General features: G+C 37.0%; 1 protein-coding gene across 1 annotated transcript; it reads right to left on the bottom strand.

Annotated features, from left to right (window-relative positions):
* Positions 1-347: 347 nt before the first annotated feature.
* myo1eb (myosin IEb) lies at positions 348-17,940 on the bottom strand. The gene is made up of 27 exons (XM_017478490.3): positions 17,631-17,940; positions 13,768-13,905; positions 13,350-13,439; positions 12,747-12,841; positions 12,477-12,564; positions 12,023-12,112; positions 11,466-11,597; positions 10,960-11,094; positions 10,722-10,854; positions 8,561-8,757; positions 8,266-8,346; positions 8,072-8,158; positions 7,896-7,982; positions 7,631-7,798; positions 6,689-6,774; positions 6,224-6,305; positions 5,522-5,727; positions 5,281-5,425; positions 4,195-4,309; positions 3,919-4,088; positions 3,666-3,811; positions 2,693-2,839; positions 2,298-2,455; positions 2,077-2,145; positions 1,499-1,694; positions 1,103-1,278; positions 348-996 (listed from the first exon to the last, which is right to left on the bottom strand). The coding sequence occupies exons 1-27, from the start codon at positions 17,631-17,633 to the stop codon at positions 920-922; spliced, it is 3,297 nt and encodes a 1,098-aa protein (XP_017333979.1). The 5' UTR covers positions 17,634-17,940; the 3' UTR covers positions 348-919.
* Between the last annotated feature and the right edge of the window lie 391 nt (positions 17,941-18,331).

The raw sequence follows: 18,331 nt of genomic DNA, 5'->3' as shown, positions 1-18,331 counted from the left end.
GGGTAGCCACAATAATTACAGACATAAACAGTAAAAGTACAAAAAAGTTGACAGAGAATCTGAAAGAATTCCTAATATTATCCAGGATCAGTTTGATCAAGTACACATAATTTAGACTCAGAAATTAATTTCTATAAATAAATATGTATATTATATATGTCATTAGTAAATTAGTACATTAATCACTTTCAAAATGCCAGATCAGAAAATCTATGTAAGGCTGATTACCTGTATGGACACAGCTATCTGAACTTTAGGGTTATTAGGATGTTGTACCATGTAAAAGACAATTTAGTAGTCCCAAGCTCATAACTATAAATTAGTATAACAAATATAAGCAAATCCTCTTAATTTATTGTCATTTTTATTCTTTTTCGAAAATGTTATATTGGTCTTTATTGTTATTCATTTTCAGTGTACATCCAGATGACACATTTACAGATAGAAAACATAAAATTTTTAAAACTGTTTATGATTTTAAAACAATCTATATGACTTAAAAAAAACAAACAAACAAACAAACAAAAAACAGTAGAATTGACTTTAGGCTTCTACACAGTTTTAACCCACATTACTGTAATTATATATATATATATATATATATATATATATATATATATATATATATATATATATATATATGAGTGTGTGTAAAATACATCTTGTGATTGTTAAAAAAAAAAGCTATTAAAATAAACTTCAATGTCCTATATAAAACATGATCAAGAAGATGAACACAAAATGATACATTTAATTGGATTATTTTGTCTCTGAAATTCATACAAAGAGTCTGAGGTCTACTGTAGGTACTGTAGGTGTAGGTATACATCATACCATCTCCTAAATTGCTGTGTATTTGGGTTTGATCCGTGGCTACTCAAAAATCAGTAATCAAATCTTCTACAGCTAGGGTCCTGATCTAAATCTTCTCAACATAGTTGCCAGGAAACATGCCTTCTCTTCCACGGAGACGACCATACCACCAACCTGAGGGGTCTGGACAGAGAAAATACAGTAGCACACACATGAACAAATGAATGCATATATGCTGTTACATGTGCAATGTCTGCAATCTTTGTCAGTGTGTACTGGTGTTTAATACCTTCATTTAAGATGTCTATAACGTCATTTGCATTGAAGCTGAGCTCATCAGTGTCCTGGGCATCATACGCATACAGAGCACGGCACTGTGGGGACCGAGGTTTGGGCTTCGGTGCAGGCTTTGGCACCCCTGCTCCAGGGACAGGCTTGACCTCTTTTGACATTCGTCGGTGAAGACTATAGTGAATGTGTGAACAGAATAAAGAAAATATACAGCATGTATGAGGTCAGAAAAATCTTTCTTTGCTTCTAGAAAATAGCATACAGTAAGTATTATGTGAGCTATATGAATGCTAAACAATAGGTTATTATCTTTGTATTCATGTTGTGTTCATCATTGCATTAATGTATAGTAAAGAACAGTGAATGATACAGTGAATAATTCATTTCCTCTCACCCTGCCACTCCCTGGTCAGGGACTTTCATGAAGCCCATGTCACTGTTGTTCAGGGTCCGATTCTGGCTGGGCCGAGGACCATGGTGGCGCGGAAGGGTGGGCTGATCCACACTGGATTGCTGGCGCAGCAGAGATGCTCTGGAGTGCGTCTGACGGCTCCGGTTTGTCCCTCCTCGACCAGTGCCCACTGATGGCTCTGAAATCACAGGATTTAACAACCCAATTTAAACCCAATTTAATGTCATTACAGTATCTACTCATCATGTTACAGTTTCAAAGAGGAACATTTTAAAATGCACATATAGAGCAGACATGGCAGTGCAAATATTAAATTACTTGGTAAGAGAAAACTGTATACAGTCCCCTCCAAACTATTGGAACAGCAAGGCCAGTTTATTTGTTTATGCTGTATACCAAGATGTGTATATCAGATATATAACATATCAGATGTGTTGATCTGTTTATGTTATGATGTTATCTATAATGCATATGATTACCTATTTCAGCGTTCCTATCATAGCAGGCCACCATCAAAGCTATGGCTATGACCTCTTTAGTGTTGAATGATAGACTCTTACCGTGCGAATATCTCCCTTTGTTCTGATTTCCCATGTATCTGCTTTTCCGGTTGTCGCGACGACTGGGCCCTGAAGGGACAGAAAGCCTTGAGATTATACTCATGTACTCACCCTGCTTGAATAAATATAATCCTTAAATATAAATATAATTTAGTTTTTGCGGAAAATGTGAGCAGCAGCACTTACAAGTATATTACACACAGAAAGGATGAAAGACTTACTTGAGTTCTTGGGAAGGCCTGGTCCAATGCTCACAATCAGTGTCTTGTTACTGGGTTTGAGCACCACATTATCTCCCTGGCCCACCTGAAACTGGATCTGCCGAGAGCCAGCAGATGCAAACGGCCCCCAGCTGCCTTTTTTCACTTTAAATTCAAGTCTGGGAAGGACATTATATAATCACAAATTCAGTTCTTACCTCTATTCAATTCCATTTTAACAACAACATTAAGTTGATCTAGACAAACTATTTGATTGCAGTGTTTTATTGACAATGGGAGATAAATGTGAATTATGTTTGAACACAGCAATAAACATTGCAGTCACATTCCTCATACACATCCTGTCTATAAAATCAAATAATATGAGACTCATATGAAAAGTGTCCTAGAGTTACAGGTTGTTGAACTTCAGTGGTAGCTTCTTCTTAGTCCTTTCTTCATAACGTTTGTAGAGAAGACTTAAAAACTCTGTTTTAAAGACAGACTCCAGCACACTGTCATAGCGCTCCTCATGCACAATGAAGAAGTCATCCTGCAGAGTGCTGAAAGGAGAGAAGCAGATGAAATGAAGATTAGGGAAACTACAGACAGAAGACAAAACTTAGGTGATTTTTTTTTTTTCAAACCAGCACAATGATACACTCTGTTTAAATCTGAATCAATATCAGGATCAACGCCGGCCTAAAATGCTGAAATCAGATCATCCATATTTTCTGAACAGGTCTATCCAAGTATCTGATGATGGTAATGTATTTTATGATGTGAACGTGAGTAATGTTGACCATCATGGCACAGTCTGCAAAAATCTATTGGAACAGCAAGGCCAATTCATTACTTTGTGCTATACACCAAAGATATTTGGGTTTGAAATCAAAACAATGATATGAGATGAGAGATTAGGATTTCAGCTTTTATTTCCTGGTATTCATGAACCTTTTGTATCAGAACACCCAATTTTTAGGCGAGAAAAAGTATAGGAACAGATAAGCCTTGCAGTCTGTTTGTTCAGCACACCAGTGGTTTCAAATGTCTTCAGTCTTCATCAAAAACAAATGAATTGTCTTTGCCGTTCCAATGGTATCTGAGGGGATTGTATGACACAAACTGTTTCAAGTCACTCCACCATCATTGCTGTGATGTTTCACATTACTTGGCATCAGAAGCTTGCAGGGAGGCAGTTTGGTTACTGTGAGGATGTCAGTATCGGCTATTTTGGTATCTGCCTATACTCAATGTATTTATACGAATACTGTATTGTAAATGGAAAAAGGACATTAGTGCATCCCTATTATTATTTTATTATTACTGTTAATTTTACACAGTGTGAAGATGTGATGGGTTTTTCATTTTGTAAAAATGATGACATACCTCAGAGAGATGGACTGAATTTTTTCCAGCTCAATCTGCCTTTTGAGGACCTCCTGAATCTGTCCCTTCTCTGGACCTTGCTTTACTTTCTCCCGACCAATCAAGTAGAGGAACTTGGATGTCAAGATCAGGTCCCGCTTGGCAGTCTGCGAGTATTGAGTGAGAATACAGAAAAGATCCCATGATGCCTTGGGACTCTAGAATGAACAAGCATGTTACTTCTCTATCTCCAGTGTAAGAAATGTAACTATACCTTAAATCTGCGATCATATTTGATTACCACATCAGCAAATTCAATCCTCTCCCTGCGACCCACAAACTGCCGGATCTCAGGGCGACTGTCTGTGCCAATGTAGTCACCCACAAAGTTACGGTTCAGGCTGTTCTTCCGTCGCTCCTTTTTATTTAACAGGATGTCAGATGCTGAAAATACAAGAGCCCCTTTTCAGAACGTGACTTTTAAGATCTTTTAAGATACAAGAAACGATCAAAAGGTAGACTGGTGTGGAGTATAAATGTACAATGTTACCTTCCTCTCGCATCCGGACATATTTGCGAACAGCGATATGCTTACGCCATGCTTGCTGGATGACCCGAGCATATCCATTATACTTTCTCTCCCTCATCTCTTCCAGAAGGAACAGCTGCATGAGACAGTGGCTGACTGTGAGTGAGACACAGCTTTAGGACATCATTACTCTCATTATGACATTCTAGTCATGGCTTGTTTTCGTGAGACTTAGCCCAACGATAAAATAGAAAGGAACAACAACTGACCTAAACAGCATTCCAACTAAACATTATAAAAGGAGGGCTTAAGCAATCTTAACTAATCTCTTAACTGAACTAGTTTTGTGAATACCTCAAGATTCCCCAATTTCATTTCATGATACTGAAATACCGCTTAATAAGCTTTTAGAATTTTTTTTTTTTTTTTTTTTTTTTTTAAATACAGTACTGTGCAAAAGTCTTAGGCACATGCAAAGAAATGTTATAAAGCAAAGATGCCTTCAAAAATAATGAAATTAAACATTTGTACATGAAAAAGTCCACTATTAAAAGCAGTAAACAGTAATAAAGTAAACAAAGTCAATATTAAGTGTAACAACCCTTTGCTGTTTAAAAATGCAGCAGTCATCTCAGGTACACTTTCTGCAATTTTATAAGGAAATTAGATTGTAAGGTTTTCTGAGCATCCTGGAGAATCTGTCACAGTTCCTCTGGAGGCTCTGACTGTCCTGCCCGTTTCTGTTTTTGCAGATAAACCAGGACAAACTTCATTATGATTTTGGTCTAAAAAATGGTGTATTATGTAATATGTTGTTTTCTTTACTGCCACACAAAAAACTTAACATTTAATTTTTTATTGAAAAAGTAATGCTTGGAGAAAAAAAAAATTCTTGACTCAATAATGCAGAAGTTATAGAATAAACATTTAACACAAAATTTCTGTTTAAAAAAATTAGGGTGCCTAATTTTTTGCACAGTACTGTAGAGGACTTTATGCTAACAGAAGTATATAAATAAAATAAAAATAATCCCAGTTGAATATGAAACACTGTTAAAATGGATATATTGAGGCATATTTAAAAAAATAAACTCCAAATGCTCTCACTGATTCTGGGGCCTTAATGAAGATCTTGCTCTTGCCCAGTTGGTACTGGTCTGGCTCCATGTTGACTGACCTCAGAAGGTGCAGGACACCCTGTTTTTCATCTCCACGCCACTGTGGCCAAGTCTCCTTTGTCAGGATTGCGTATCTGTGTGTAACAGTCTTTGTTAACTAGAAGTAACAAAGCCAGCCCGATAGTTAAGTGTTTCTAGGGTTTTTTAGGGTGAATCTTGGTGAGGCTCACCTCTGCAAGAACTTCTTGAAGATGCGACGGAAGGCGTAGCCAGCTCTCCGTACACGGATGTTTTCCCGCAGACCCAGATACTCCACTTGGTGCTTCACCCGGCTCTCCTCCCAGTCCCGTGATTTCTTGGTCTCGTTGGGTTTAATGCAACGAATGTAATGAGGAGTGCACTTCATCAGTGTCTGCACCAGGTTATTGGCCTGTTTCTACAGGGGCAAGAGCAATGGGCAGGGCGTTAGCTGGACTGTTAATCATCCGGGGCTTTGTGCAGATTCGTAATAGACTTCTAAATAATTGTTTCCATCCATTTTGTTCTTGCATGAGAGGGCTATTTGCTTAGCAAGGAGTGGATGTTAGTGTTTCAGTTTCAACCCCTTTACTGGTTTTAAAAACACATATCCATTTCCCCCTCACAATAACTGACTGTGAGCAAGCGTTCGGCAGATAAGACACGAGTATTTCCACATATTTTCCTGTAAACCTTGTCTGATTGGTCTTAACACTGTTCATCGAAGATACAAAATTACAACACCGCCACCTTCATTTACTGACATTCGGTTACGTAGTGACAAAAGTGAAGAATTAAATGGGGCTGAAGAAAAATCTTCGGGTCTACAGCCATGAATGCCCAGGCCAGGTTACACCTCTGGCAATGGATATTTCAAAAGCACACATTTTTGTCTTTTTTGATTAGCGTCATACCTTGATCTTAGTGCCTGCAGTGGTGGGTCGACCCTTTTTCTCAGCCTCAAGATTTTCTGGGAAAAGGTCTCGGATAAAGGTACTATTTTCAAAAAGAAATTTTTGCAGTGATAATTAGTTATACTACTAAAAAGACTAAAAAAGATGTGTATAAATTACTTTGGAGTCCAAAAAGGGCAAGTGTGCATATTATTCTCTCATATGTGGTATTTACCACATAATATGAAAGAATATTAAGCACCACCAGGAACATATTACTAGAAAAATGTATTCTCACAGATATGTTAAAGTTGCATTCTGCAATGTTTAAAAGTATTTCTAGACCTGTGATATTTATAGAATTGCAGATACACTTGGTACACCATTTAAACAATTTCCTAAACAACCTGCTAGAAAATGCTAAAAAACAGACCGTACAAAGCAGAAACTAAGAAATGTTCCAGATGAAGCAAAAGCCATATTTACAATTCACTGCTTTGCATCAGCTCGATGATGTCATTGAAGAGGACATCTCTGTTCCTCTCACAAAAGCCGCTCACATTATATGATACCTACAACAAAAACAAGCAACATCACTTGTTTAAGTCGATTATGAGATGTTTCCACTGGGCTGGTATTTACAAAATCGGTGCACTATTTAGTCCTGAAACACTGGTAAGATGCAGAAAACAAAGTAAGAATGAAGAAAAGTAGAGGAAAATATTGTGAATTTAAATGTGAAAAACAAATACAAATTTAACAAATCATATTTATCAAAAATTTTACATCATTCTTTACTAATAGGAACACAAAATTAAGGTGTAACAATAGTAACACTATTAAAAGTTTTTTTTTATTTTTGTTGCCGAATGAAACATGGACGGAGTGGTGGAGCCAAAAAAATAAAGTCATTGGTACATAATATTCTTATTCAGTACCATACAAGAATTTCTCAGACAGCAGGAATGGACTGTATTAGTTTTAAATTGTGCGTTCCTTTGAACAGTAAACCTTTATACAGTTATTAGCTTTTGTTCAGCTTTCTAACTATCCTTCTAAGGAGAAAACTGGAGGTAGAAATAAGAATGTACAAAAATTAAAATGATACAAAATGTTACTCTGGATTGTAGGTTACACAACCTGTATTGATTTCTGAATATTAAGGACAATGCATTTACACCAGCAGAAGACAGTAAATCAAGTAGATAAACAATCCTTCTATGGGTGGTGTTCTCCATATATTTGGGAGAATATTAGAGCAAAGTCTGTAGTGCACATAAACTCACTTCTGTTTCATTTTACATGAAGGTTTATTCAAAAAAAGCCCTACGCCTACAGCAAATGTCCCTTTTATTTATTATGTGACCATAAAATATCCAAAGGGTCACTTACTGGGACATGATAAATGTTGCATTAGGAGCTTCTTACCTTGCCTGCATAATGATGCACTATAAAGCCCTTGTTCCAGCTGTTGAAGTGCTCGTGAGTGCTGATCTGCATCTGCAGCTTCTGAATCAGAGTTTGGTCTGCACCCTCACCCTTGGCATGCATGGTAGCACACACATCATCCAAAATACTCATGATCCCCACAGGGTTCTGGAAATAACACAGATCAATATTATCTCCTGACATGCGATTAAATGCCAATTCTATGACAGTCAATCAGTTTCAAAATATAGTAATGTAAACTCACCACTTTGGATTCTATTAAGTCACATACGATTTTGTTGTTGAAGTACTCGATTGGTGTCCACTTGATTCCTTCCTGTACATACTCTTCCTGTAAAGAGCAAAAGTTAGAAACGCTAATAATCCCATCCTAAGGTCTTAACGTAAATCTTTTTAGGATATAAAAACTGTGCTGCTGACCTGCTCAGCTTTCAGAGTGAGCTCAATAAAAATCTGCTGAAGCTTCTCGTTCACAAAGTTTATGCAGAACTGCTCGAATCCATTTTGCTGTATGTGACACAAATAAGACCAACACAGAAGTAAGCTGGTTTAACTGCATTTTCATTGTTCCATTAAAACACTTTCCTCTGTACTAAGTGATTATATCTTCTTACCTGGAAGATTTCAAAGCCATAAATGTCCAAAACTCCAATGTTGAATTCCTCGTGATCTTTTTGCATGGCTTTGTTTATTGACTTTGGACAGAGAAGGAGCAGAGAAGGTTAAGGACCCTGGTCAAGGGCCCAACAGTGGCAGCTTGGCAGTGCTGGGGCTTGAACCCCTGACCTTCTGGTCATTAACCCAGAGCCTTAACTATTGAGCCACCACTGCTACTGATTTGATTTCTGAGTTGTGATGAATCCAAAATGTGTAAACTACAAATGTTTGTTTTATATTATGGAGACTTACATCAACGAGGTAGTCAAAAAGTCGGGAGTAGAGCGCTTTTGACAAAGCGTCGCGTGAAAAGCAGGCCTGCTCTGTGTTCAGAGTGACAGAAATGCTCTCAGTCTTGCCCCCCCATTTACTGTCCATGATCCGACTTGTCAGTTTCTTCTTCAAGCCATCCTGAGCTATTCCCAAAAGATACGCTGGGAAAGCAAGAACTGCACAGGAGTGATGGAAGATGGAAGGAAAAAAGCAAAACGTGAGGATGTGATACATCCTTAAAATGACAGCACAGCATACAAGAGGAGGCAGTCCTATTAAATAAGGAAATAAGGTTTAGTCTATAGACTCACACGTAATGCATGACGTGAGATGATATACACTCGGTAAAGCTAAGAATAAATGGAGTTTGTTGAAATTCCCTGTATGCATAGGTTTTTTGCACAATAGAAAAAGAACAAATCAAGTTTTAGATCAGCTGTTGCTCTCATGCAACAGCCTTTCCTACACATAGTATTTGTATGTTGTTCTGGAATCTGGAAAAACTCATCAGATAACTTCTGGCAAATGAGTTTCAAACTTTTAACAACTTACCTTAAAAGAAAAAAGGGGGGGGGGGGGGGGGGGCTGGTGTAATGAAGTTAGACAGTTTTCATAGTAATATTTATAACTTTTCTATAATATTTAATACAAATTAGCACAAATGAAGTTTGAATGAAATGAGGAATAACAGGCACTGTTAATCAATGTGGTATTGTCTTTCATTAACGCCAGAATTGAATGCTATTTTCTCCCTTTTGGCGGGAACGATACTTTAAAATGTTTTAACTTATTATGCAAAAGTGAAACACATTTAAGTTCAGGAAATCACGTCATTTTTAACAACTTCATATAACAGAAAATGTCAGAATCTCATTATGTGAAGAATTTTCCCAGGCTCCACACATCTGCACCCATCAACAGTTCATTGTATAAACAAAGCCAGAGCTACACAGTGTTTCAAACACACCATTCAAGTTTCCTCTAGCAAGTCAAATATTCAATATTTTTGTGGGGCAATTTACTGACTTCTGCCTTCATCAACGTGTCATATCTGTATTTGGCATCTTGTGTATGGACTGTATCTTCATAAGATTTTATTAGGATAAGGGTTATCTAATAACAGTTTTAGTTAAAGGTGTGTCCAATTCGGCCCCTCAAATGCATTAATATGCACATCTGCATCAGATGTTTCTTGTTTTCAGCTATTTTACGTGGCATTTTTAATTTTCTTAAAAGGCACCAACTTCAGCAGTCATAGAACACGTACTTATTGACAATGTATTAGGAAGGATTTTGCCCGTCAAATATCACTTGAAGAGATGGATGTATTTGTAATTTTATAACGTGTAGAACACTAAAGTGCATCTTAGACCTCCTGAAGTAGCTTATGAAACAAAGCCACAGCTACACAGTGTTTCAAACACATTAAAAAATATGAGACAATAGAATAACCTATACAATATTCTGGATTATAGAAGTTGATTTTATATATATATATATATATATATATATATATATATATATATATATATATATATATATATATATATATATATATATATATATATATATATGATACAATATTAAAAATATCCTACACAGGGTCGCGGGAGCCTATCCCAGGGAAGTTGGGGCACAAAGCAGGGGACACCCTGAACAAGATGCCAATCCATCGCAGGGCACAATCACACACACATTCACAGACTATGGAGAAGTTAGAGATACTAATCAGCCTACAACACATGTCTTTGGACTGGGGAGGGAACTGGAGTACCCGGAGGAAATATCTGAATCCCAGGATTTGAACCGTCAGTCCCTATTGAAAATATATTTCACAATATACAGATTATTTCCATTTTTCATACATGGAAGAATTTTCATACTGGTTGGCGCTCAATCTCTCTCTCTCTGAAAGCACAGACACACACAAGAAAACACGGGCTAATAACTGACGCTCGACCACGTCCCCGCCACCATAATCACATATACTATTCATAGTCCAAAAATGTTACAGTGTAACAAATACTGATATGAAATGACCTGACTTTTTTCCCCAGTTTGTCCCGTAAACATTGTCATTCCGGGACACACTGGCAGGCAACAAAATTTCTTAGCAGAAACCCCGCCCTGTGATACTTACAATCTTCACTCTCCACCACAGCATAGTTGCCCTCCTCTCTGAAAGTGATGTTGCCCAGATGAAGAATCCCTGCCACAATCTGCAGCACAGCATCTTGTTCATCCAGAGACAGACCTATAACAGACATGGCCTCCTAAAAATGGCACGCATTATTATTATTAGTGTGGGCTGAACATTAGATCTGCAGAATCAGTAATAATTAACTAGTAAAAATATTCCCCAAAGGCTTCAAACACACCATGGTGTCGGAGAACTCCTTCTTGTCATTGATGTCCTCTACAGTGTAGGTACCAGACTGGTTCATGTAGAAGTAGTAATCAGGAGCAGTAACACCCAAATTTTCCCTCTGCTCTTTGGTAGCCCCTGCCAAAAGCTGTAGAATCCAGTGACACAATAGAAAATTAACTGATAAAGGTTCTATTTACATCCTTTAATCCAGTGGTTCTCCAAGTGGGGTCAATATGAGCTAAATACTTCAATATTTGGATTATCTTTGGAGGGGATCAAAGAATCTTCTCTTACAGTTAATGGGGTCCCTGTCTGAGAAAAAGGTTTGAGAACCCCTGCCTCAAGCATATCAAAATTTTATATTAAGTTGCCTTCAAATTATTATGTACATAAATATCTGATGTGGTCATCCTTTTATACAATTTCCTAACATGACCTTTCATATCGATACTACATTTCTGTGCACTACACAAACCGTTTTTATTTGGAAATGTGCTGAAGAGTTCAAATCTTTACCTGGTAGTAAATATGGAAATTTCTTTCCGCATGGTTTTGAGACACCACCCTGGATTTCTCCAACAGGAAGTTCGAGATTTTTCCTCCATCAGGCTCTCCGCCTCGGCTAAATTGGATCTCAAAGTATTTTCCCTGAGGGAACACGTAGTGGATTAAACTAAGGTCAAGGAAATAGCCTGAAGTCTGAAAATGAATATGCACACTCACTGGTACAGTACAACATCATACAGCCCTGTACTCACACAACCCTAAATAACACACTCTTGACAATTCACAAACTTAAAAAGCAGGGAAAAAACAAAAAAAACAAAAAAAAAAACAAAAAAAAAAACCACAAACAAGTCTTGACTTGTTGAGAGATAGTGTGCTGTTAACACTAGCCTAAAGGTTTCTGAACTGGAATGCATACCAAAGCCCTATGATAGTGCTGCAAATGCAATGTGTCTGGAAGCAAAGGTGGAGGCTTCCTAAATAAATCTACCTACTGAATCATACCAAGCATACAATCTGGTAATGAGAAATTATAGAGGTTGGAATTATCTAGTAGCTTGACTCACAAAGCGACTGGAGTTGTTATTGCGCACTGTCTTGGCATTCCCAAAAGCTTCCAGTAGAGGGTTAGACTGAAGGATGATATCTTTCACATGCTAGAGAGAGAGAGAGAGAGAGAGAGAGAGAGAGAGAGAGAAAGAGATTGGGTATAAGACACATTATTTCACAATATCATGACAATGCAAGCTCAAAGTAATTATATATAATATAATTTATATATAATATATATATATATATATATATATATATATATATATATATATATATATATATATATATATATATATATATATCACTGAGCAACTAAAAGAGTACAATTAACTCAATTCTGTGATCAGAAAAAATGGCTACACATTGAACCATTCTATCTAGTAATTATTGTATTCAGATTTTTTTTAATGCTTTCCAGCTCACTGTGTGCGTGGGTATTTGTTGAATGGAATATGAATGATTCCTTACTTGAACTTTAGGTCCACCTCCTGACACTTTGGAGACGTAGCTCATGATGTACTTGGCTGCTACTGTCTTTCCCGCTCCACTCTCTCCACTACAACCGTTATATATACACACACATACAGTACATAATATATGATAATCCAATAATTCAGATAGAAGTGCATTAGAAAAGTTCTTCTTTAGTCCAAACAACTGATCCAGGATATAAGATAATCATTAAACCCATCAAAAATTGGGGAAGGTTAAGAACCCCTGGAGTAAAATGACCCTGACCTGATGATGACACACTGGTTCTCCCCATCAATCATCATGTTGCGATACATGTTATCAGCCAAAGCGTAAATATGTGGCGGATTCTCATACTGTGCCTAGGATGGAAACATCCAAACGGACATCAAATTTAAAAGCATTATTGAATTAATATTAATATCAAATAGATATAGATCACTAAATACCAACTTTGGTGATGTATCTAATTTAGGAACAGTAACACAAAAAACTTGAAGTTATCACTGAAATGCACACTGTATTATACATACTTATACATTCTTAGAAGGAAAATATTTGGAACTACACACAGAGAGAGCTGTTAATGCATCTCTCCAGCCACATTCATAGCTCAGATTTAGTCCCACACACATTCATATTTTAACTTCATTATGCACAGTATGGCAAGTGCTGACACGCAACCCCACCACTCTGCCTTTCCAACTCAGTCCTGCCCTGTATTCTCCTGTTATTTTCACTGAGCGGCATCCTGGCACTTCATCCTCCTCATTCCTTAACCTTCTGATGCTGAAAGTACAGGTCCACATACAACACCACTAATCTTTGTAAATCATTTGCAATGAAAAAAGAAAAGCAAATTCTACTCACAGCTCCCTGATACAGCTCCACTTCACGGTCTGTAAAATACGGCAACTGCTTAAAAGGATTTACAGAGATCAGCACAGGGCCAATGTATGTCTGGAGACTAGGGATCAAGGACATTGTAAGTGATAAATTATAATTATTAAAATATAATCATTTAGTTATTATTGAGGTTTTAGGTTTTGTATCACCAGGCCTATTTGTTCATAGATTAATTTGTTAATCCATCTCCACTCATTAGCCACTCTATCATAGGTGCTTTATCAACACGATGTGAGAATACACACTGGATTGGACGTACATCATAGGGCACCACCCCACACCCACAAGCAATTTTTTTGCATAGCCATAACAGCTACTGAAATCATGCCATGAAGCTCTACACATGGAGAAAAAAACCCTGTGCATCTAGCCACAAGGATACAAAGATGAAGTCATCCATGTATCTTTTCTTGAGGTTTTCTGTGATGGCCTCTTCACTGATTTTGGCAAGGAGGACCATGTCGTCCACTCCACTGACCTTCACATTTTGGGTTTGCCAGTGATATCGCTCCTTACTCCCCTGGAAAAAAAAAAAAAGATCATTCACTGTCATAAATACAATCCCAATTCCAAAAAAGTTGGGACGCTGGGTAAAATGTAAATAAAATCAGAATGCAATGATTTGCAAATCTAATAAACCCATATGTTACTCACAAAAGAACATAGCAAACATATCAAATGTTTAAACTGAGTACCATTTTAAGGGGAAAAAAAAAAAAAAAAAAGAAGGTAATTTTGAATTTGATGGCTGCAACATGTCTCAATAAGTTGGGACGAGGCACCAAAATTCTGGAAAAGTAAGTGTTACTAAAAAGAAACAACCTATTGTTGCCCCTGTCCCAACGTTTTTGAGACGTGTTTACTCATTTGATATGTTTTATATTCTATTGTGAATAACATATGGGTTCATGAGATTTGCAAATCAATGCATTCATTTTTTACTTATATTTTACACAGCGTCCCAACTTTTTTGGAATCAGGTTGTAAATGTTAACACTTCAAATATACTTACTGATACACTGATGTCTATTTTGCAAAAGGCCTTAGCCAAAACATTTGCTATTGACAGCACTGGCTTGAATGGACTAGTGGTTGAGCTGGTAAATAAGTGTATGAGTATACTTATTAATGAACGTAACTTTGAGTTGGGGGCATAAAATGTCTGGAAACACATGAGTACCACTGAGTACCGAGTACCACACAAATGAACTCAGACCAAGACATTTAATACATATAATGCATCCTTGATTTAGATTTTGATTCTGTTTTTGTGCTGTTGAACAGAATTGTGAGATATTGTTGGAAAGCATTACACACATGTTTACATCAACCCAAATTATCCACAGTTGACAAACACACCTCATTGAAATGTACAGCAGGATTAGGGATAACAACCAGTTTCTGAGCAGCTAACCACAGCCAACTTTACAGACAGCATGTTGAAGGAGGCTGTAACAATAATTACAATAAAACACTGTGTTGACCCTCAATTTTAAGATAATAGTACTGGCTGGACCCCAAACACCTGAATGGGTTGTCTCCTATATAAAAGGCCTGAGGATGTTTATATTTTGTGTTATGCGAGAAGCGTGGAAGTTCTCTATCTCTGAAAATACGGTGTAGTGCAGTGGTGTCAGTTAGGTGCTTTCTGTGTGTGATGGACAGATTAAGCTAAACTTCAGTGTGAAATTGAATGAAACAATGAGAATGAAACAATTCTGTACGCAGATATTAGTAACAACCTAAAATGAGACTGTATTGAGTCTGAATTGCAGATCGAATAAGTCATGTCTTTAAAATATACACAGGGGTTAAATATATTCCTTTCATGAGTCCAACAATGATGGATGAATAGTATTCAATTTATGTTATTATTTACATAAAGGTGGGGCAGCCACACAACCAAAGTTGCATTCCATTTCCTTTATCCACCTAAAATTGACCTTTAAAACACATCTATCTGTCTATTAGATCCTGAATTCTGCAGCGAAGAACATCTCATGCTGAGCACTGGGTGAAATCCTTGATAAAACGGTTTGATTCAAATTCATTGTGTTAATATGGTTGCTTTACTTATTACTTTACATTATTAAAATGTCCAGAATCTGATGTAGCAACTTTGTGGAAGTGGCAAGCAAGACTGCTGGTGTTGACCAAACTCCACCAAAAAACAGTTACTCATCATGTCAACTCAACAGCAACATCTCTACTCAGCCATCCAAACTATTACTCAACTTCGAGTTACAGCTTCACATATCCATTCTCTAAATGTTTTTTGTTTAGTAGATTATGTTATGTTTCACCTGACCCTAAAGTGAATTTCCCTTTGAGGGACCAAAGGGGGGGTGGGGGGGGAGGGGCTTGGACAATAAGTGACGTTCTGCCTGATTCATCCTCTATTCATACTCTGTAGATACCCTCATGTAGATACAGTTTCATCAGTGGGTAATCTCTCCTGGAAGAACTGCTCTTGTAATCATGAACACTATAACACTTATTCTGTCCATCTTTTCAACATAGTTAGAACTCTGATTTTTAAATATATTATTACAGAAGAGTAATGATCTATAATCTCACAATGCAGTGTAACCTAGAAGAGGATGGGTTCTCTTTTCAGTAAGGTTTCTTCCTCATGTTGTCTCAGAGTTTTTGTCACCTCTGGCTTGCTTATTATTAACCTACACTCTCAGAAAAAAAGTAGTATTAAATTGTACTTTTAATTGTTGCTAGGGTAGTAACCATGAGTGTACATCTTTTGTACCATTAGTATGTATCTTTTCCTTGTGAAATGTGCATGGAGATTACCTTCAAAGCTTTACTCTGAAAACTTATTACTATCCATGTAGGAACCTTTAAAACATTTTAAAAAGGTACACCGTATCCACATTTTCTAGGCGAAACACATTCAATATTAAAGGTACAAAAGATGTACCCTTGAGAGAAGCACTCCAGCAAAAAGGAAAGATACAGTTTAGTATGATCTTTTCTGAATGTACAATAGATCTGAATTTCTGTAAAGCTGCTTTATGATAATATCTACGATTAAATCTGTTGCACTTCCAGCTAGGCCTTTAAACAGACTTTAAGCAAAAGATCTTGTAGCAATGCCACAGGCTTTCTACTGTAGAACAGCCCTGCAGTTTAACCAAACAGCTGCTAGATAAAGGAAGAAAAGATTTAGGATGGCTTTGCAGTCAGATTTAAAGCAGTATGAAAAGGTAAAATCATGAGAAGGATTCAAATTTTGTATGTAAAATTCAAACCAACATGTCCGGGTGTAGAAAATTAAAATCAAGTAAAACATTTAACCCTTAACTGCATGGTGTTGCCATATTGCAACAATTAATTTATCTCCAATTTTTTGACAGGCAACAATACAAAACTACTATGTCCATATGTAATTGGGAAAAAAGGGGGATTTAACATTGACATAAAAAAAAGTGCCATCTCATGCATTTGGCTATTATGCTACACTATTTGACAGTATATACACTATATGATTATACTTTCCACCATTAAACAATGTTGCCACTATGGCAACAATTTACCAACTTACTCCTCTTAAAAAGTCACCTTTTTTAAATTTTTTTTTTTAACTTGAACTAATTCAAGTAATAAAAATCCATTAAAAAAAAAAGTTTTTAGTGTAAAAAGTAATAATTCATGCAGTAGAGGGTTACAGTAAACAAAGGGAAAAGCTACACCATACTAAGTTACTTTATCTATTTGTTTAATTCTTGATAATTCCCTGATGATTTGTTAAGACCATTTAAGCTTAATATTGTGCCATTTTGGGCTTGTCCCTTTGTTTGTTTGTTTTGGGAGTGTAAACACATACACAAGAAAAAAGCTATTTATGACTAAAATGAACAATTCCTTAGACAGCTAGGCTATCCAGGCAAAATGTTAAAGAAAACCTAGCAGTAAAGCCGCGCCCAACATGCGCCGATTCTTAGATACACACGGATACCTGGACAGGTAACTCAACTGTTTTGTTTTTTCTCCTCTAAGATTATGACTGAAACAGATTGAATACGTTTGGGCACACAGTGTAGGCTAATCAGCACAGTGTAGGCTTTTCTCACAAACTAATACAATATACCTCAACAACTTTCGTGTCACTAAGAAATTTCAACCACAAATCAATCATAAACATTTAATTCCCCATAATCAGCTGTTATAAAGTGTTGCACACGGAGTACTTTCAACCACAAGCGGAACATTTGCATACAACAAACGACTTACCATGCTGAAATAAAAACACTTCCTGTTCCAGCACTCTTGCCCAAGACTCCTTACTTCTATGTAAAAATGAAGGCGCGTGGTTAAGGAGCCAGGAGGTTTCAGGTGAAACTCGGGTTTCTGCTACAGACAGAAATGCAAATCCATTCCATGTAATGTATTGTTTTTCAATCTGCAGGACGAGTTAATTATAAAGCGCATCAGTTATGTGTGTCCAGTGATTTAAAAGCATTAGTAACTGTCCTGACGAAGAGAGGGGGGGGAAAAAAGAGAAAAAATCAGACACGGATAGTTAACTGAGACAAGTGCCGACAGGTAAAGAAACCACTGCATTGTGGGTAGAAGTGCTGGAGTATCGTAGGGAATGTAAAATGGCGCCCCCAAGTGGAGCACTGAGACACTGCGGGATGTTTAGTTGCTCAAACGAGACAAGATTGAACATTTGATCAGGTTCAACAGTATAAATAGTGGCACATCTGGGAGAGGAGCACTCAACGGGTGGCACGCTTTAACCTATAATATATATATGAATGTATGTATAGTACAAGATTGCCAAATATGTTCCTTGGCGCAAGATAAATCACAACACACTGTATAAACTTCATGCTGGTAGATCTACAGTTCCTTACACTTATAGGACTTGGCCGCAAATTAAACCTGCATGAATTGACAGACGAAGCTTAGAGTAGCAAATGAGTTGGCAA

Source organism: Ictalurus punctatus, chromosome 1 (assembly GCF_001660625.3).
Source record: "Ictalurus punctatus breed USDA103 chromosome 1, Coco_2.0, whole genome shotgun sequence".
NCBI lineage: Eukaryota > Metazoa > Chordata > Actinopteri > Siluriformes > Ictaluridae > Ictalurus > Ictalurus punctatus.
This window is presented reverse-complemented; position numbering and strand designations above follow the sequence as displayed.